Below are 22,688 nucleotides of genomic sequence, written 5' to 3' on the forward strand. Positions count from 1 at the left end.
TCTACCAGACAGTAATGTAGAGAAACGGTGATTAGGTTCCAACCGTCCGTGTTGATAGTGTAATTCTAGACATATATATCTACCAGACAGTGATGTAGAGACACAGTGATTAGGTTCCAACCGTCCGTGTTTATAGTGTTATTTTAGACATATATATCTACCAGACAGTAATGTAGAGACAAAGTGATCAGTGTCCAACCGTCCGTGTTTATAGTGTTATTCTAGACATATGTATCTACCAGACATTAATGTAGAGACACAGTGATCAGTGTCCAACCGTCCGTGTTTATGGTGTTATTCTAGATATATATATCTACCAGACAGTAATGTAGAGACACAGTGATAAAAATGTTATTGCTTATTTCTGAAACTATTTGGAAAACACAAAGAGAAGCAACAAAATACAAAATCTATTTTATTGGTATAAAATTAATTACAACAAACGATCGAGATAATCAACATGTTTTAAGATAATCATCTACAACAGTGAAGCCCCCATATATAAAACGTAACATCTATGATAGTAATGTCTTATTACTTAATCTATAACCGCGACGCTATAACATCTATAACCGCCATGATATGTTATCTACAATCGCGTCGCTATAACATCTATAACCGCGACGCCATAACATCTATAAACTCGACGCTATAACATCTATTACCGCGATGCTAAAAATTCATAATCGGGATGATATGATATCAATCATCACGACGCTATAATATCAATAAACGCGATACTATAACATTTATAACCGCGACACAAAAAAATCTATAACCGCGACGCTATAACATCTATAACCGCGACGCTATGACATCTATAACCGCGACGCTATGACATCTATAACTATACCACGACTATGTAACACCTATGACCGCAAGGCTATAGCACCTAATAGCTTGACGCACAAGCATCAATTACTAAGTTACCACGTGTATTTACCACATGATATCGATCTTCATCTCTTAGTAACCACGTGTCTTTACCACGATATCGTGTCTTCGTCTCTAAGTTACCACCTGTCTTCACCACACGATATTTTGTCTTCGTCTCTAAATTACCACCTGTCTTCACCACACGATATCGTGTCTTCATCTCTAAGTTTCCACCTGTCTTCACCACACAATATCTTGTCTTCGTCTGTAAGTTACCACGTGTCTTTACCACGATAGCATGTCTTCGTCTCTAAGTTACCACGTGTCTTCACCACACGATATCGTGTCTTCATCTCTAAGTTACCACCTGTCTTCACCTCACGATATCTTGTCTTCGTCTCTAAGTTACCACGTGTCTTCACCACACAATATCTTGTCTTCGTCTCTAAGTTACCACCTGTCTTCACCACACGATATCTTGTCTTCGTCTCTAAGTTACCACCTGTCTTCACCACACGATATCTTGTCTTCGTCTCTAAGTTACCACCTGTCTTCACCACACGATATCTTGTCTTCGTCTCTAAGTCACCACCTGTCTTCACCACATGATATCTTGTATTTGATTAGAGCTCACATGTTAAAATATAACAAATGTTGCCGGAGGTCTTTAATTACAGAGAAAATATCTATATGTTCTAGAAACCAAAAACTATTAACAATGTTATCGTGTCCTAACTGTTACACATAGTATGGTGTGTCTTAAACTGTTTAAATGTTGTGATGTGGGTTTTTTTTCTAAATCCGAAGTTGTGAAACATTTTTATCAGTTGGTAAGTAATGTGTAATATGATTTTCGAATCTGTTTGTGACGTTTCGGTAATCACACTTTACCATCTTTTTATGAGACAAATGAGTAGTCAAATGGATATATGTTATGTTTTTAAGTCGATTACGACATGCGTTGTTTAAAATTTAATCGTAAATGTGCGAGAATGTATGGGACCCCTCTTCCCGATTTATAACCGGCCTGCTACAACATAACCAGATGGCTTACAAGACAAATCGTGGTAATGCTTCAAAACAAATTAACGGTTTCAGTGCAATCCAACCCAAAACTTCACAATATATCCCATAGCCACCCTGTTTAAGCTTTAAAAAGTTGGTAAGAAACTAAATCCATTGACTGACCTGTTGAAATGCACGCCTCATCTTGCCGACATATAAGTAATAAACACGAGATGGTCGGAGAATGCTTGGGCAAATCAACACTATAGCAGGATTTACTTCTACTTAAATTACATACATTGTTACTACTCGACCTAATTGTAATCCTAGTGTATCACATTCGTACATTTTCTACTACCTTACCGTACACGAATTTATAGCGTAGCCCAAAAAGTCCAGTAGATTTGATCACGATCTCGTACGCTTTAAAGTACGCAAAATTGTAGAACTACATGTAAAGCAGAGCCGAAAAAACCAGTTGAATATGTTACCACCCTGTACCGGGTAATACTCAGTGTATATAGAAATTATAACGATGCCGAAAAGACCTGTGGAATTAACAACCTTCCCATACCGCTTACTACGCAAAAATATGTACTAAAGAAAATGTTTGAATGAAATAAAATTAAAAGCAATTTGAACATACCGTCAGTCTACGCTTTTAACACCATAATTAACCATATATTAAAAAATCTTCGTCACATTTCAGAATTATTTATATAAACAATACACCAGCAACATTTACTGAGCTGTTAGCAAGTCTAAAATGTGGTACAGTATGTAAAAAGATGTGTGATACGTCACAATTGTATATACATAGGTGTGACACGTCACTACTGTATGTAGAAAGGTGTGTGATACGTCACAATTGTGTATAGAGAGGTGTGTGATACGTCACTACTGTATATAGAGAGGTGTGTGATACGTCATAAGTGTATAAAGAGAGGTGATTGATACGTCACAACTGTATGTAGAAAGGTGTGTGATACGTCACAATGGTATATAAAGAGGTGTGTGATACGTCACAATTGTATATAGAGAGGTGTGTGATACGTCACAACTATATGTAGAAAGGTGTGTGATACGTCACAATTGTATATAGAAAGGTGTGTGATACGTCACAAATGTATGTAGAAAGGTGTGTGATACGTCACAACTGTATGTAGAAAGGTGTGTGATACGTCACAATTGTATATAGAGAGGTGTGTGGAGCATCCCACTTGTATATAGGTTGGTGTGCGAAACATCACACCTGTATACAGAGAAGTGTGTGGAACATCACAACTGTGTGTAGAGATGGGTTTGGTACAGCTCAGACTCAGCCGGTGGTAAAGTGAGGCCTGTATTTCCAGTTAATCCCTGTGCGGAGCTGTAACTGGACAATTCGGACACAGCCTCCCTCAGTTCCTGCCGCAGACTACAGATGAGTTCCTGCTTCAGGTGTTGAAAATCAGCAACTGAATGGCTAGATGTACCGGTCCCCTGGCTATCATTACAGCTCCCTGCGAGTCCATGGTGATGACTCCCAGCAGTAGAACCTTTCTTTACAACCGACAGAATCTCGTGCTTCAAACTTTCAAAATGATTCTCCCCGCGAGCTATTTCCCGCTTTCGATCTTCTCTCAGCTCATACCTACAAAAATGAACAAACTCTGAGTACTTTATGCATTATCCGAATAATTTCATCTATCAATACTATTTACTTGTCTACATCTTCAGCACGTGTTCACATTACTCACAACTCACCTTAGACTAGATATGTCTTGTTTGATCTCTAACAAGTCGTCTTCATTGACCCCGTCCTGTTGTCGTTGTTTCTTGGTTTGGTGAATGTATCTACTGACCAGCCGTCTCATTACATCCTATAAATACACATCACTGTGACCGAAGGCTTCTCACTGTCTTATTTCAATCGATGGAGAGTTTCTATCTTATTCTCAATCTGTGCCATGGATCAATGTCAGAATTACTCAGCCAAAACTCAAAATAAATCAGAATTATAAAGATCCTTTTATGAAACGTTATTCAGACATCGGGGATGTACTCTAGAATCGACGGTAGGAAATCTATATACCTGCACATGTGTTTAGGCCATAATTTATGCACTGTCCAAAGTTCTTAGGAGATTTTTCATTAACGACAAACTCTTGCGATATGACAATCATTTCAAAAGCAGGGTTAGAACCTATAGTTGTCATTGTCTTAAAATTCCTTCTGCAGTTACCTGGTATATTAACTGGGAGTAAGATAGAGGCATATTAACTGGGAGTAAGATGGAGGCATATTAACTGGGAGTAAGATGGAGGTATATTAACTGGGAGTAAGATGGAGGTATATTATCTGGGAGTAAGATGGAGGAATTCGTTACCTGGTATATTAACTGGGAGTAAGTATATTAACAGGGAGGTATATTAACTGGGAGTAAGATTTAGGAATTCGTTACCTGGTATATAAACTGGGAGTAAGATGGAGGTGTATTAACTGGGAGTAAGATGGAGGTATATTATCTGGAAGTAAGATGGAGGAATTCGTTACCTGGTATATTAACTGGGAGTAAGATGGTTACCTGGTATATTAACTGGGAGGAGGTATATTAACTGGGATGGAGGTATATTAACTGGGAGTAAGATGGAGGTATATTAACTGGGAGTAAGATGGAGGAATTCGTTACCTGGTATATTAACTGGGAGTAAGATGGAGGTATATTAACTGGGAGTAAGATGGAGGTATATTATCTGGGAGTAAGATGGAGGAATTCGATGGAGGTATATTAACTGGGAGTAAGATGGAGGAATTCGTTACCTGGTATATTAACTGGGAGTAAGATGGAGGTATATTAACTGGGAGTAAGATGGAGGTATATTAACTGGGAGTAAGATGGAGGAATTCGTTACCTGGTATATTAACTGGGAGTAAGATGGAGGTATATTAACTGGGAGTAAGATGGAGGAATTCGTTACCTGGTATATTAACTGGGAGTAAGATGGAGGTATATTAACTGGGAGTAAGATGGAGGAATTCGTTACCTGGTATATTAACTGGGAGTAAGATGGAGGAATTCGTTACCTGGTATATTAACTGGGAGTAAGATGGAGGTATATTAACTGGGAGTAAGATGGAGGAATTCGTTACCTGGTATACTAACTGGGAGTAAGATGGAGGTATATTAACTGGGAGTAAGATGGAGGAATTCGTTACCTGGTATATTAACTGGGAGTAAGATGGAGGTATATTAACTGGGAGTAAGATGGAGGAATTCGTTACCTGGTATATTAACAGGGAGTAAGATGGAGGTATATTAACTGGGAGTAAGATGGAGGAATTCGTTACCTGGTATATTAACTGGGAGTAAGATGGAGGTATATTAACTGGGAGTAAGATGGAGGAATTCGTTACCTGGTATATTAACTGGAGTAAGTGGAAGACCTGGTATATTAACTGGGAGTAAGATGGAGGTATATTAACTGGGAGTAAGATGGAGGTATATTAACTGGGAGTAAGATGGAGGTATATTAACAGGGAGTAAGATAGGGGAATTCGTTACCTGGTATATTAACAGGGAGTAAGATGGAGGTATATTAACTGGGAGTAAGATGGAGGTATATTAACTGGGAGTAAGATGGAGGTATATTAACTGGGAGTAAGATGGAGGTATATTAACTGGGAGTAAGATGGAGGTATATTAACTGGGAGTAAGATGGAGGTATATTAACTGGGAGTAAGATGGAGGTATATTAACTGGGAGTAAGATGGAGGAATTGGTATATTAACTGGGAGTAAGTATATTAACTGGGAGTAAGATGGAGGTATATTAACTGGGAGTAAGATGGAGGGTTACCTGGTATATTAACTGGGGTATGGAGGTATATTAACTGGGAGTAAGATAACTGGGAGTAAGATAGAGGAATATTAACTGGTATATTAGGAATTCGTTACCTGGAGGTATATTAACTGGGAGTAAGATGGGGAGGAGGTATATTAACTGGGAGTAAGATGGAGGTATATTAACTAAGGGATAAGATGGAGGTATATTAACTGGGAGTAAGATGGAGGTATATTAACTGGGAGTAAGATGGAGGAATACGTTAACTGCTATATTAACAGGGAGTCACCTGGTATATTAACAGGGAGTAAGATGGAGGTATATTAACTGGGAGTAAGATGGAGGAATTCGTTACCTGGTATATTAACTGGGAGTAAGATGGAGGTATATTAACTGGGAGTAAGATGGAGGTATATTAACTGGGAGTAAGATGGAGGTATATTAACTGGGAGTAAGATGGAGGTATATTAACTGGGAGTAAGATGGAGGTATACTAACTGGGAGTAAGATGGAGGTATATTAAGTTGGAGTAAGATGGAGGAATTCGTTACCTGGTATATTAACAGGGAGTAAGATGGAGGTATATTAACTGGGAGTAAGATGGAGGAATTCGTTACCTGGTATATTAACTGGGAGTAGGATGGAGGGATGCTGTAAGGTTCTCCGTTGAAAGCAGGTCTCTAAAGTAAAGATGGGATACAGCATATAGTATCTACATTGATGACATTTAAAATTAATTGGCAATGGATTCTAAAATCTTAGTAATGAGCAAAAAACAATATCATGTTAATATACAATCAATAAAGTTAAGGATTATTTTAGTATAGAGGTGGGTAGTGACCACACTTACGGACTGTTTCACTATACGTCGCAGTCCGGATCCACTCTCCCCGGTCTGTAGTGGTTTGTAAATAAAACAAAAGGTTAGTGTTGTGAATGATCTAGGAACAAAATCAGTGGTGCGGAGGTATTCATTGGTTACACTTAATATTTACTATGGGCACGAATCACCAAGTCAGAATATTGAATATCGTGTTTTGTAAAATAGTTATAGCCTAAATAAATTGGGACATTGTCTGTACAACAGGAACCAATGAAACATTCCTAAATCACATAGCACCGTATGAGGCAATTGTCTTTATTTGACACTACAAAACATGTTTACCATAGTAATCGGGACATAATGACAACACATATAGATTACGTGAGGAGGATATAGCCTCGACAGAACCATACATTTAGCAAGGACAACACACAACTTGAAAGGCATTGTAGACAAAAATACTGCCTGACCAGAAAATAAAAAGTGACCAGGACGTAGCCCAACAAGAAAGATACAGAAAGTGAGAGTATTTTCGGAACAGATAGATACAGAAAGTGAGAGTATTGTCGGAACAGATAAATACAAAAGTTGAGAGTATTGTCGGAACAGACAGATACAGAAGGTGGGAGTATTGTCGGAACAGATAGGTACAGAAGGTGAGAGTATTGTCGGAACAGATAAATACAGAAGTTGAGAGTATTGTCGGAACAGACAGATACAGAAGGTGGGAGTATTGTCGGAACAGATAGATACAGAAGGTGAGAGAGAACTGCTAGATACATTGTACTGAAGGTGAGAGTATTGTCGGAACAGATAGATACAGAAGGTGAGAGTATTGTCGGAATAGACAGATACAGAAGGTGGGAGTATTGTCGGAACAGATAGATACAGAAGGTGAGAGTATTGTCGGAATAGACAGATACAGAAGGTGAGAGTATTGTCGGAACAGATAGATACAGAAGGTGAGAGTATTGTCGGAACAGATAGATACAGAAGGTGAAATACAGAAGTTGAAAGTATTGTCGGAACAGATAGATACAGAAGGATACAGAAGGTGAGAGTATTGTCGGAACAGATAGATACAGAAGGTGAGAGTATTGTCGGAACAGATAGATACAGAAGGTGAGAGTATTGTCGGAACAGACAGATACAGAAGGTGAGAGTATTGTCGGAACAGATGGATACAGAAGGTAAGAGTATTGTCGGAACAGATAGATACAGAAGGTGAGAGTATTGTCGGAACAGATAGATACAGAAGGTGAGAGTATTGTCGGAACAGATAGATACAGAAGGTGAGAGTATTGTCGGAACAGATGGATACAGAAGGTGGGAGTATTGTCGGAACAGATAGATACAGAAGGTGGGAGTATTGTCGGAACAGATAGATACAGAAGGTGAGAGTATTGTCGGAACAGATAGATAAGAAGACGAGGATGCAATTAGATCAGAAACAGATTAGAAAGACACGGTAGACGAAAGTGCTGGACAAGGCGAAAGACTCCAGAGGTACATTTTGCGAGAGCCTAGTTAGATCAGAAGCATGTATGTGGCGAAGTAAGAGCCCATACAGAAATATGAGGTCTTATCACTATGAAAAGAATCGCAAATATGATACTTAATAGCACAACAACAGAGGAGACACAGAAGCGACAAAGACGAACTCGTGAATTGTTAGATCAGACATGTAAGATACTGGTGTCTTCATGTCTTCTGTTTGTACTACTGTCGTATGATCACAGATTCTTTATAAAGGTGGGCGTCCTTTTTAACATCCGAGGTAGGTGCTAATCTTCGCCTCCAGCCAGCCTGTCTTTCTGTAACATTTTACGGGGTCCAATTCTACGTTGATCGTCACACAGCTACCTAGTGTGGTTCAGACGATTGAACAAACAGTGTAACCAATATGTCAACAACTTGACTATTAACAGTATGATCGGTCACTGTAGAGAGATTGCGGTCATCAAAGAACAATAGATGTCGCGTAATGGGTATTACACAACGAAGTTTATACTTGCACGTTCAGCGACGTCAAGGAGGAAAGGTATGATTTTTTGTGCAATATATAAACAAGCTGTATCTATGGAAATTGTTACCAAGCGATGACAACAGGAAGTTTGGAACTGACACAAGATACAAGACAGTGCACGACCATGGTGTGATGTGTGCGTTTCTCAAAATATCATCGGACGATATCATGAGGTTTTCAGGATTCAGCATAAAATTTCTGTCCTACTTGAGACAACAGGGAGGAAAACACGACGTGATCAAATTGGAGGACAACATCGACAGACATTGGCAGATACAGTTGTACGTATATTTAGTACCACCGGAAATGTAACGATAATCACGTGACCCTCACCGTAAACACTGACAGGTTGTCTAAAGCTAGCCCCGGTAACCTAGAAGCATGTTCTCCCGTGCTGGGTGAGAAATTCTGCTACATAGCAAAATCAAACAATTATCATTTGAAAATAAATAGAAAGGAAAACAGACAAGAAAAATAAACGAATTCAAGTTAAATGTTTATACACCTCATATTACCATGACAACCGATCACCGGATTCCAATAGAATATCATTGTACCTGGTATCTCGTAGAGTTCGATTTTGGAGCCAAAAATGAATTGTCTTACTTCAGTTATCCAGAAATAATCATTCGTTGAACAGGTAAGATGACCATAATTTTAAATAGAGGTAATAATTAACAAAGCTGTGAGTACAAAGTGTATGCATGATACTGTTTATTCTTAATGTACGAAGGTAGATGAATGGATCGCCAAGTTACGTCTTTATAAATTATCAAATATTTCTTCCAAAGTTACCAACAAATAGCCTTCAGAATCCGTTTAAACAGTCTTTTAGTTTATCGTTCGCCAAAAAGTAATTGTTTACCTCCTTTACAAGTTTGATCTTTATAAATGATCAAATATCAGGTATGTTTACGTCCTTTCCAAGTGACATCATTATAAATGATCAAATATCAGGTATGTTTACGTCCTTTCCAAGTGACATCATTATAAATGATCAAATATCAGGTATGTTTACGTCCTTTCCAAGTGACATCATTATAAATGATCAAATATCAGGTATGTTTACGTCCTTTCCAAGTGACATCATTATAAATGATCAAATATCAGGTATGTTTGCGTCCTTTCCAAGTTAGACCTTTATAAATGATCAAATATCAGGTATGTTTGCGTCCTTTCCGAGTTTGATCTTTATAAATGATCAAATATAAGGCACGTTTACTTCCTAAGTTAGATCTTTATAAATGATCAAAGATTAGGTATGTTTGCGTCCTTTCCAAGTTAGAATTTTATAAATTATCAAATATCAGACATGTTTACGTCTTTTTTAGGAAAATAAAAGATATGGAAAAGCAAAGAGAAAATAACCTAGACTTACTCCTATTGTATGACTTACCGGGAAGTTACAGAGACTTACACACCTACACTAATGTGTAGAAGATCCCGCGGAGATAGGATGGAAGTCTACAAAAACACGATATGATTATGATGTGTCCATCATCTTTCAGGGACGATTCATCAACAAATGGACACGACTTAAAAATTGTTTTTGAAAAACCTTTCCAGATTAAACAATAGACTATTTTCATTTACAAAAAGAACTGTCGATATATGGATAAGTCTTCCGCCAAATGTAAATTCAAGCACTGTTTTTTTAATATTAATATCGCAACGATATTGTTTTAAAGAAAATGTTGAGCTGTATGTATTACGTTTCTAAGTAACATTTTCATTCCAGAGCTTACTATTAAAAAGGTTGTGAAATACTTATTTGTCAGAACAAAATATTTGTATCTATACATGTATGTGCGACAAATACATATATTGTACACATCATGTATAATGCCGTTGCAACAGTCCTGTACTAGTTGGGTACAATTTAATTTTGATGCTGACATTTTTGGAAACAAGTAAAATTATCTACAAGATTCACGAATGGTTGTACACTAGGCCAATGCCGCTTTGTTCCATGTCTCGACTAAATAAAAAAAATCCCAATTACCTATATATGAAAGTCCAAATGTATTCTATGTTATAACTTAAATTCCAGGATGGCTGCGTGATTTTAAGGGGATTATTGAACATAAAAGTAAAAACTTTGAAAATATTAATGATGTGATGCACATAAAATTGGGAAGGGGTGGGGTTTAAGTAATTGATAATAATTCGTGATGAAACAAGGGGAATCTTTGGACCCATCTTGGTATGATCTTAATTGTTTCTTTAAAAACAACCATTTTCTTTCCTGATCAGTCTCAAAATTACAAGAACATGCATCACAAAACTAGGGATCAATTTCAAATTCGAAATAGTACAAGGTATCAGAAGGAACAAAAATATTAAATTCGAGATATATCTAGCTAGTATTTCATTTTCAGAATCTAAGACAGACGAACGTCAGCCATTTTGTTTATCTGATAAACCCAAAAATCAAAAGGCCACATCAAAGAATTAAGAGGAACCTTCATACCAGTGTGAGAAAGACGGACCACGAACGCAGAATTTGAACAGCCCATCTGATGATGGTGAACTACTTAAATGAAATCCTTGCAGTCACGCACTCCCGGCAAAACACACCACATGCTGTCAATTCTCAATTGTTCTTACCCACAATGCATCAGTCAGTTTCATATATGGTTTCCAGGAAGTGCTCGCTGGAGTGACCTACCTTGATCGTCCCGGATGAGGTGCGATGCTGACGTTTTTTGTACCGGCGGGAACGGAAACACTTGCAGAGGAAAGCGTTACACGAACGAAGACAGTAATAAATGGACTTTGGACTGATGATGAGGTTGAAGGGAGCGGGAAGGGTTGATCCTTCGTCAAAGTAGCCCATCCAAAGCTTGGAGCGGCAAAATTTCCACTCCATATCCGCGTGGTTCTGTCGGTGACATTACAATAATCTTTGTCAGCGCACGTTCTATACATAATTTTATGAAACAAACAAAAGGTTACGCACAACAGGAAAATGTAGTAGCAGTTAATCGCGTATGAATATATGTAAATATCAGTGGACTTGCTACTACAAGCCACGTGTCCCCGTAAAGAAACAAATGCCAGAATATGGACTAAATCGTATACTCTAAATACTCATAAAGTTGGAAATAGATAAGATAGTGCAACTTTATTTAGATACAATTATTCAAATACATCAACATTTTCCTTTTGTTCATCTGCTGTCTGGAGAAAGTAGGCGTGGCATAACTGTGAACAGCTGTAGTAAATGGCTGTCGTGACGCTAAAACTTTTCGATCTTGACACGATAATGTTTATATCTGACTTTCTGTCTGTTGTTATTATTATAATGAACCACTGTAAATACTTTTTTTAATTTATGAGATGAAATATCCAACGTGAAGACAAGTTTGTAAACGCTTCACGTTGATGTCACTTACTTTATGTTGCTTTGGATTCGTGTCTAAATATGATGTCGGAAATGTACATTTTAGCTACTGTACTGATGCCAGGTTGTCCTTATAAGGATGTCTTGATAGATTATCTCACAGATTCAAAACTAATAACAATCTGACGATCGTTCAACAGATAAATATATACATTTGCGACAAATTCAGTAGTCGGTCTAAATGGCAGTAGATATATTGAAGTAAAGCTGAAATAGTATACACAGTGATAAGTCTACATGCAAATCCCGAATCTTGCACTCATAGAATTTTCACTGGACTCGTAGAATTTGTGGAAATACTTAAATTTTCCATTATGGGAATTCTTTATATTCACTCCAGATTGTGCAGCATACACCTACACGCATAGCATTCACAACCAATATATTATCAAAGAGCACACGTTTTCTGACAAGCTTTATCAGAAGCCTGGAAATGAGTGCTGCAGAAAATGTTGATCCATGTACATACTAGCGTTGACAGGGGTAGACGGGGGTTTACTGTGTGTCTTAAGTGGAATAGGAAATGATACGTCCGTCCTACTCCCGTCCTTACCCCCGTCCTACACCCGTCCTAACTCCCATCCTACTCCCTCCTAACTCCCATCCTACTCCTTTCTTACTCCAGTCCTACTCATGTCCCTACTCCCGTTCTTACTCCCATCCTACTTCCTCCTAATTCCCATCCTACTCCCACCCTACTGCCGTCCTACTCCCGTCCTTACTCCAGTCCTACTCCCATCCTACTCCCTCCTAACTCCAGTCCTACTCCCGTCCTTACTCCCATCCTACTCCCTCCTAACTCCAGTCCTACTCCCGTCCTTACTCCCTCCTAACTCCAGTCCTACTCCCGTCCTAATTCCCATCCTACTCCCTCCTAACTCCAGTCCTACTCCCGTCCTTACCCCCGTCATACTCCCACCTTAACTCACGCGCTTACTCGCGTTTTAGTTCCTGTAATGCTACATACCTCTATATTTTGGTAGGAGTTGGACATCATGGCTATCAGCATGTTGATGAGGACGATTGAAGCCATACCGTGATAAGCCATAAAAAGCAGCATTCCCATCAGTTCAGTGAAGTACTGACCTTGAGGAATCTTTATGTCCTTCAGGGCGGTCAGTCCAAACAGTGACCAGTATAATGTAATGTAAGACTCGCCCAACCTGTAATACAGTAATCTACATGCTCAGTAAGTACAGAATGGGTAGTATCGGTCTTCATCGGGATCAAAAGGGAGAAAATCATTACGTTTTATCAGTATAAATGTACATTCACAAGATATATATAGGGTATACTTAGGTATAAAAGGAGTCTGGGTCTCCCTCTGATGACTTCCGTTGCTATATATAGAGTATACTTACGTATAAAAGGAGTCTTAGTCTCCCTCTCTGATGACCGCCGTTGCTATATATAGAGTATACTTAGGCATAAAATGGGTTTGGGTCTCCCTCTGATATACTTCCGTTGCTATATATAGAGTATATTTAGGTATAAAGGAGTCTGGGCCTCCCTCTGATGACTCCCGTTGCTATATTTAGAGTATACTTACGTATAAAAATAGCCTGAGGTCTCCCTCTGATGAATTCCATTGCTATATATAGAGTATACATACGTATTAAAGGAGTATGGGTCTCCCTCTGATGGACTTCCGTTGCTATATATAGAGTATACTTACGTATAAAAGGAGTCTGGGTCTCCCTCTGATCGACTTCCATTATAGTACCAATAGAGCTGGTTCAGGCCACAGGCAAACGATGTAAGGACGAGGAAGAAAATGAAGAGGAACTTAGCAATATCAATAAGCATGCAACCAAGCGAGATCTGCATCGGCCCTAGGTGTTGGTTCGCCTGGAATAGGTAAATTATTCTAGAGAAACTGAACACGTTTGCTACAGCAAACAAACTCTCCGAAATAAGTGTTGGATCAAAAGAAGGCCAATCACTCCGAGCCATTTCTCTGGGACCGTATTTATCTGATGTGATAAGGATGTACGCGACGAGACGTAAAGAGAAAGTAGCCAGGTACAGTGACAACATTATAAAATCCAACCAGTTCCACCATTGACGGATATAAGCTTTTAGTCCCTCTTCCCATAACTGTTTCACTTCCTGCCACACAAATCCTGAAACATCAAAATACTAAGATCACAACCACACAAGCACGTATAATATGAAACAAACGCATGTAAGACGCTTCATTGTCAATACACAAATCTGCTGACTCATCCAGTTCAAAAATAAATGTTCCATGGAACATATGTGAAATGTACACAATATTCTGAAGATTTTACAAAGTACACACAAACGAATAGCATATATTGATAAAAATATCGAGTTAGATACAGTAGAGAAACAACGATGAACGAAACTTCCTCATGTAGCTGTTTCTCTCACTGAGGGTATGTGGCCTACTGGGTAAGGCAAGGGGGGATTTACTCAGTAGGACATAAGACTAGAATATGTGACAAATGTAAAATTATGACTGACGAGGTCGCCACTAATAATATGTATGCATACCAGTCACCCAAAACACAATGAACCATTCTAGCTGTGACGGCGGTGGTCCTCTGAAACGTTCCCTGTTCGAGTCGCCACTGATTTCAGTGGAAACACATACTAGTAGAAACAGAAACACTCCGAATGATGCGCTGTGATATAGAAATTTCATGAATGGACTTCGTAGAAGCTGGCCAATCTTACTGCGTGGGAAAATGAGATAATACACAGCCATGAACGGGACAAGGAGAATGAGGCCGATACAAAGTAAGAATTTAGTCACTCCATTCCTCTTCCTCCAGCCGGGCAAACCTTCATACCAAATGGACGTCAATAGCTGCTGGCAGTGCGGATGTGCCACAAACTGAAAATAGGACATTATACGAAAATGTGTCACGACACGAAAACATGTTATTAAAGAAAACAAAACCATGTCATTAAACGAAATCTAAAGTATGTCTTTACACGAAATCTAAAGTGTGTCATTTAACGAAATCTAAAATATGTCATTAAACGAAATCTAAAGTATTTCATTACACGAAATCTAAAGTATGTCAATAACGAAATCTAAAGTATGTCATTAAACCAAACAATAAAGTTACAGGGTCACTGTCAACAAAACAATAAAGTTACAGGGTCACTGTCAATCTAACAATAATGTTACAGGGTCACTGTCAATCTAACAATAAAGTTACTGAGTCACTGTCAATCTAACAATAATGTTACAGGGTCACTGTCAACAAAACAATAAAGTTACAGGGTCACTGTCAATCTAACAATAAAGTTACAGGGTCACTGTCAACAAAACAATAAAGTTACAGGGTCACTGTCAGTCAAACAATAATGTTACAGGGTCACTGTCAGTCAAACAATAAAGTTACAGGGTCACTGTCAACCAAACAATAATGTTACAGGGTCACTGTCAACAAAACAATAAAGTTACAGGGTCACTGTCAACTAAACAATAATGTTACTGAGTCACTGTCAATCTAACAATAATGTTACAGGGTCACTGTCAACAAAACAATAAAGTTACAGGGTCACTGTCAATCTAACAATAATGTTACAGGGTCACTGTCAGTCAAACAATAAAGTTACAGGGTCACTGTCAACCAAACAATAATGTTACTGAGTCACTGTCAACAAAACAATAAAGTTACAGGGTCACTGTCAATCTAACAATAATGTTACAGGGTCACTGTCAGTCAAACAATAAAGTTACAGGGTCACTGTCAACCAAACAATAATGTTACAGGGTCACTGTCAACAAAACAATAAAGTTACAGGGTCACTGTCAACAAAACAATAAAGTTACAGGGTCACTGTCAATCTAACAATAATGTTACAGGGTCAAACAATAAAGTACAGGGTCACAACTGTCAACAAAACAATCAATGTTACACTGTCAGTCACTGTCACTGTCAACAAAACAATAAAGTTACAGGGTCACTGTCAATCTAACAATAATGTTACAGGGTCACTGTCAGTCATACAATAATGTTACAGGGTCACTGTCAATCTAACAATAATGTTACAGGGTCACTGTCAGTCAAACAATAATGTTACAGGGTCACTGTCAATCTAACAATAATGTTACAGGGTCACTGTCAGTCATACAATAATGTTACAGGGTCACTGTCAATCTAACAATAATGTTACAGGGTCACTGTCAGTCAAACAATAATGTTACAGGGTCACTTTCAACAAAACAATAAAGTTACAGGGTCACTGTCAATCTAACAATAATGTTACAGGGTCACTGTCAGTCAAACAATAAAGTTACAGTCATACAATAATGTTACAGGGTCACTGTCAATCTAACAATAATGTTACAGGGTCACTGTCAACAAAACAATAAAGTTACAGGGTCACTGTCAACCAAACAATAATGTTACAGGGTCACTGTCAACCAAACAATAATGTTACTGGGTCACTGTCAGTCAAACAATAATGTTACAGGGTCACTGTCAACAAAACAATAAAGTTACAGGGTCACTGTCAATCTAACAATAATGTTACAGGGTCACTGTCAGTCAAACAATAATGTTACAGGGTCACTGTCAACAAAACAATAATGTTACAGGGTCACTGTCAACCAAACAATAAAGTTACAGGGTCACTGTCAACCAAACAATAATGTTACTGAGTCACTGTCAACAAAACAATAATGTTACAGGGTCACTGTCAGTCATACAATAATGTTACTGGGTCACTGTCAATCTAACAATAATGTTACAGGGTCACTGTCAATCTAACAATAATGTTACAGGGTCACTGTCAGTCAAACAATAATGTTACTGGGTCACTGTCAACCAAACAATAAAGTTACAGGGTCACTGTCAACCAAACAATAATGTTACTGGGTCACTGTCAACCAAACAATAAAGTTACAGGGTCACTGTCAGTCAAACAATAAAGTTACAGGGTCACTGTCAATCTAACAATAATGTTACAGGGTCACTGTCAGTCATACAATAATGTTACAGGGTCACTGTCAATCTAACAATAATGTTACAGGGTCACTGTCAACCAAACAATAATGTTACAGGGTCACTGTCAACCAAACAATAATGTTACAGGGTCACTGTCAATCAAACAATAATGTTACAGGGTCACTGTCACAAACAATAATGTTACAGGGTCTAACAATAATGTTACAGGGTCACTGTCAGGGTCACAAAAATGTTACAGGGTCACTGTCACTCACTGTCAATCTAACAATAATGTTACAGGGTCACTGTCAGTCATACAATAATGTTACAGGGTCACTGTCAACCAAACAATAATGTTACTGGGTCACTGTCAACCAAACAATAATGTTACAGGGTCACTGTCAACCAAACAATAATGTTACAGGGTCACTGTCAACCAAACAATAATGTTACAGGGTCACTGTCAACCAAACAATAATGTTACTGGGTCACTGTCAGCCAAACAATAAAGTTACAGGGTCACTGTCAACCAAACAATAATGTTACTGGGTCACTGTCAACCAAACAATAATGTTACAGGGTCACTGTCAACCAAACAATAATGTTACAGGGTCACTGTCAACCAAACAATAATGTTACTGGGTCACTGTCAATCACACAATAATGTTACAGGGTCACTGTCAACCAAACAATAATGTTACAGGGTCACTGTCAATCACACAATAATGTTACAGGGTCAATGTCAACCAAACAATAATGTTACAGGGTCACTGTCAATCACACAATAATGTTACAGGGTCACTGTCAACCAAACAATAATGTTACAGGGTCACTGTCAATCACACAATAATGTTACAGGGTTACTGTCAACCAAACAATAATGTTACTGGGTCACTGTCAATCACACAATAATGTTACAGGGTTACTGCCAACTAAACAATAGTGGTATAGTAGTCCAGGTTTACAGAATTGTCCATTCTTGTCCTTCACGTCATCAATCATGCGGTAGATACGTTATCATCTGGTCCTGATAGGATTATAGATCCTCACTGGTTTAAAGCTCATAACGTTAAATATGATACCCACCTGTTTTTGCTCGTATTTAAGAGCAAGTTTTAACCTGGCTAGAGTGAGTTTGTTATTGTCCATCAAACCGTACTGTCTGTCATCAGAATCCTCGTCGTCGCTCTCTTTGTTGAGGACGGCGATGACTTCCTCACTCGTGCGACATTGATCAATCAAATCACAAGCATATTTCTTACACTGTTCGCTCAGGAGCATATAAGTGTCCTTAAATTCGTTCTCTCTGAGTGCCAGTTTTTGTAGTACCCATGAAAGTCGGAAAGCCGTGAGAATCGGATCAGGACTGGTCAAGGAGATCCACGCTGGACTAGCAAGAGCTTTGTATGTGTTAATCCTCAACAAAGAGTGACGTAAACTGTCTTCATGCACGTGCTCCTGACAAACCTTACATGAACAGGAGAGTTGATGGGGCTGTTTGATCTCCGCTCCCCGGAGGATGAGCAGTTGCAGAATCTCGAACTGGTTGCAATGGGATGCTAAAATGACGGGAGATATGTCCTGCGAGTAATCGGAACTCTCCTCTCCCGAGCGACGACACTTTGACCAATCTGAGCCCAACATGTCTAAAGTAATTGACGGGTGATCAATTAACATTTCCACAATCTTGTACACGCCTTCCCTAATAGCGTACAGCAACGCGTCCCCAATGCGGACGCCATCTTGTTGTAGAAGTACTTCCACCAATTCAACGTTCTCGTTGTCTACGGCGATCTGAATGGCGGAACGACCCAGCATGTTGGTACAGTTTACATTGACAGGGTTGGAGCCCTGGAGACAGCGGATGACGGTGTGTTTGTCCCCTCGCTCCACCGCCTCCAGGAAGATCCGTTCCGTCGTGTCCATGCCCTGGAACTCCTTCAAGGGTTCCAATGGCATGGTGATGGGACGGATCTTAGATGAGCGGTGTGAACTTCGTCTTTTCACAGACGAACGGGTCATGCCCTGCTTTAGACTGCAAATAAAGGAGCAATATTTAAATAGAAGTTACTGTTGAAACAATTATCAACAAAATACAATATAAAAGTCAAGTTGATAGTGAACAGAGAACAAAATATGAAGGTCGTCCTTGAAAACGTTCAAGGAAAAAGGACAAGGTTATCCGGGTGGACAAATGCCTTCCGATTTATCGACAACAACCTCCATGACAATCCAAGTGAGGTCCGTATGTCATGCATCATTTTTAACGATTTATGAGACAATGCTTTGTATTACAGATGTTGTTGGGAGATGATGCCTGATTCATAGCCGTGAATTGTAAAATATTTTTTAAGAAAGTAGATGACTGCATACATAGACGACAATAAAAAACATATTTATACAAATGCAGCTTAGACCGGTCGATAATAAGTTATATGTTACATCTGAAAGACTGTGGAGTTGTTATGGAAACACAAAGCTGATCAATAACTCATCTGAAGAAGAACGACTCACCTGACAATCATTATCACCAGTATATCAAACATTCTATTGCCATAGTAACGCAGCAATTGTCCTTTATAAAACTTTAAGTGTATATTGGTATGTTGTTGTTCAGTTGTCTGAACACGGAATGAACACGAGATATCGGGGACGACCATGGTAAACCAGGATCGCACTAAAGTTGTATACGATGTTGTCAGGCCATTAAAACAATACCAGCTTTACTTGGTAAAGGTATCTGATATTCCATATGTGTAACACGCTAGCGAACAAGCAATTACATAATACAGCTCTAACAATCATAACAAGTCTTTATACAAATATTATACCATACATATATATATATAGAAAAAACTTGATTTGACGAGATGCGAATAAATTATAAATAAAAATGATTTTTGACAAAAGAAGAAAGACGTTACATTATATATAGAATACCTACCGACCACCTATACTGATAACACACACAATACTGATACTGATATTCATTATATATATATACCTACCGACCACCTATACTGATAACACACACAATACTGATACTGATATTCATTATATATATATATATATATATATGATAACACACACAATATGATACTGATATTCATTATATATATATACCTACCGACCACCTATACTGATAACACACACAATACTGATACTGATATTCATATATATATATATATATATATATATATATACCTACCGACCACCTATACTGATAACACACACAATACTGATACTGATATTCATTATATATATATATATATATATATATATATATACAATACCTACCGACCACCTATACTGATAACACACACAATACTGATACTGATATTCATTATATATATATACAATACCTACCGACCACCTATACTGATAACACACCCAATACTGATACTGATATTCATTATATATATATATATATATATATATATATATAACACATATATATATATATTCATTATATATATATACCTACCGACCACCTATACTGATAACACACACAATACTGATACTGATATTCATTATATATATATATATATATATATATATATATATATATATACAATACCTACCGACCACCTATACTGATAACACACACAATACTGATACTGATATTCATTATATATATATATATATATATATATAATATATATATATATATAGAATACCTACCGACCACCTATACTGATAACACACACAATACTGATACTGATATTCATATATATATATATATATATAGAATACCTACCGACCACCTATACTGATAACACACACAATACTATATATATATATATATATATATAGAATACCTACCGACCACCTATACTGATAACACACACAATACTGATACTGATATTCATTATTATATATATATATATATATATATATATATATATATATATATATATAGAATACCTACCGACCACCTATACTGATAACACACACAATACTGATACTGATATTCATATATATATATATATATATATACCTATACTGATAACACACACAATACTGATACTGATATTCATTATATATATATATATATATAGAATACCTACCGACCACCTATACTGATAACACACCCAATACTGATACTGATATTCATTATATATATATATATATATATATATATAGAATACCTACCGACCACCTATACTGATAACACACCCCATACTGAGACACATAGTCATTATATATATATATATATATATATATATATATATATATATAGAATACCTACCGACCACCTATACTGATAACACACGCAATACTGATACTGATATTCATTATATATATATATATATATATATATATATACATACCTACCGACCACCTATACTGATAACACACGCAATACTGATACTGATATTCATTATATATATATATATAGAATACCTACCGACCACCTATACTGATAACACACCCAATACTGATACTGATATTCATTATATATATATATATATATAGAATACCTACCGACCACCTATACTGATAACACACCCAATACTGATACTGATATTCATGATATATATATATATATATATATAGAATACCTACCGACCACCTATACTGATAACACACCCAATACTGATACTGATATTCATTATATATATATATATATATATATATATATATATACCGACCACCTATACTGATAACACACCCAATACTGATACTGATATTATATATATATATATATATATATATATAGGGGCATACATGTATGATGGTCATAATAAAAGTATCTAGGGGGATTTTTATCATATATATATATATATATATATATATATATAATACCTACCGATCACCTATACTGATAACACACGCAATACTGATACTGATATTCATATATATATATATATATATATATATAATACCTACCGATCACCTATACTGATAACACACCCAATACTGATACTGATATTCATATATATATATATATATATATAGAATACCTACCGACCACCTATACTGATAACACACCCAATACTGATACTGATATTCATTATATATATATATATATATATATATATATATACCTACCGACCACCTATACTGATAACACACCCAATACTGATACTGATATTCATATATATATATATATATATATATATATAGAATACCTACCGACCACCTATACTGATAACACACAATACTGATACTGATATTCATTATATATATATATATATATATATATAGAATACCTACCGATCACCTATACTGATAACACACTGATATTCATTATATATATATATATATATATATATACCTACCGATCACCTATACTGATAACACACCCAATACTGATACTGACATTCATTATATATATATATATATAGAATACCTACCGATCACCTACACTGATAACACACCCAATACTGATACTGATATTCATGATATATATATATATAGAATACCTACCGACCACCTATACTGATAACACACCCAATACTGATACTGACATTCATTATATATATATATATATAGAATACCTACCGACCACCTATACTGATAACACACCCAATACTGATACTGACATTCATTATATATATATATATAGAATACCTACCGATCACCTATACTGATAACACACCCAATACAAATACTGATATTTATATATATATATATATATATATATATAGAATACCTACCGATCACCTATACTGATAACACACCCAATACAAATACTGATATATTATATATATATATATATATATATATAGAATACCTACCGATCACCTATACTGATAACACACCCAATACAAATACTGATATTTATATATATATATATATAT

At 36.9% G+C, this 22,688-nt stretch overlaps 1 protein-coding gene across 1 annotated transcript; it reads right to left on the reverse strand.

Moving 5' to 3' along the window:
- Positions 1 to 402: 402 nt before the first annotated feature.
- On the reverse strand, positions 403 to 18,906 carry LOC132553103 (transient-receptor-potential-like protein). The gene is made up of 9 exons (XM_060217314.1): positions 17,971 to 18,906; positions 14,474 to 14,816; positions 13,632 to 14,079; positions 12,924 to 13,119; positions 11,222 to 11,434; positions 6,555 to 6,599; positions 6,322 to 6,384; positions 3,628 to 3,743; positions 403 to 3,514 (listed from the first exon to the last, which is right to left on the reverse strand). The coding sequence occupies exons 1-9, from the start codon at positions 18,904 to 18,906 to the stop codon at positions 3,160 to 3,162; spliced, it is 2,715 nt and encodes a 904-aa protein (XP_060073297.1). The 3' UTR covers positions 403 to 3,159.
- Positions 18,907 to 22,688: the final 3,782 nt, after the last annotated feature.

The sequence above is a fragment of the Ylistrum balloti genome, unplaced genomic scaffold, assembly GCF_031769215.1.
Source record: "Ylistrum balloti isolate Yb309-2 unplaced genomic scaffold, AGI_CSIRO_Ybal_v1 Utg370298, whole genome shotgun sequence".
Lineage (NCBI taxonomy): Eukaryota > Metazoa > Mollusca > Bivalvia > Pectinida > Pectinidae > Ylistrum > Ylistrum balloti.

Coding starts and splice junctions, on each gene's coding strand:
- LOC132553103 (XM_060217314.1), bottom strand. CDS start 18,906: ATGACCCGTTCGTCTGTGAAAAGACGAAGTTCACACCGCTCATCTAAG. Junction 14,080..14,473: donor CATTGTGTTTTGGGTGACTG/GTATGCATACAT, acceptor TTGATGTTTCAG/GATTTGTGTGGCAGGAAGTG. Junction 6,600..11,221: donor CCTCATCCGGGACGATCAAG/GTAGGTCACTCC, acceptor AAACCACTACAG/ACCGGGGAGAGTGGATCCGG.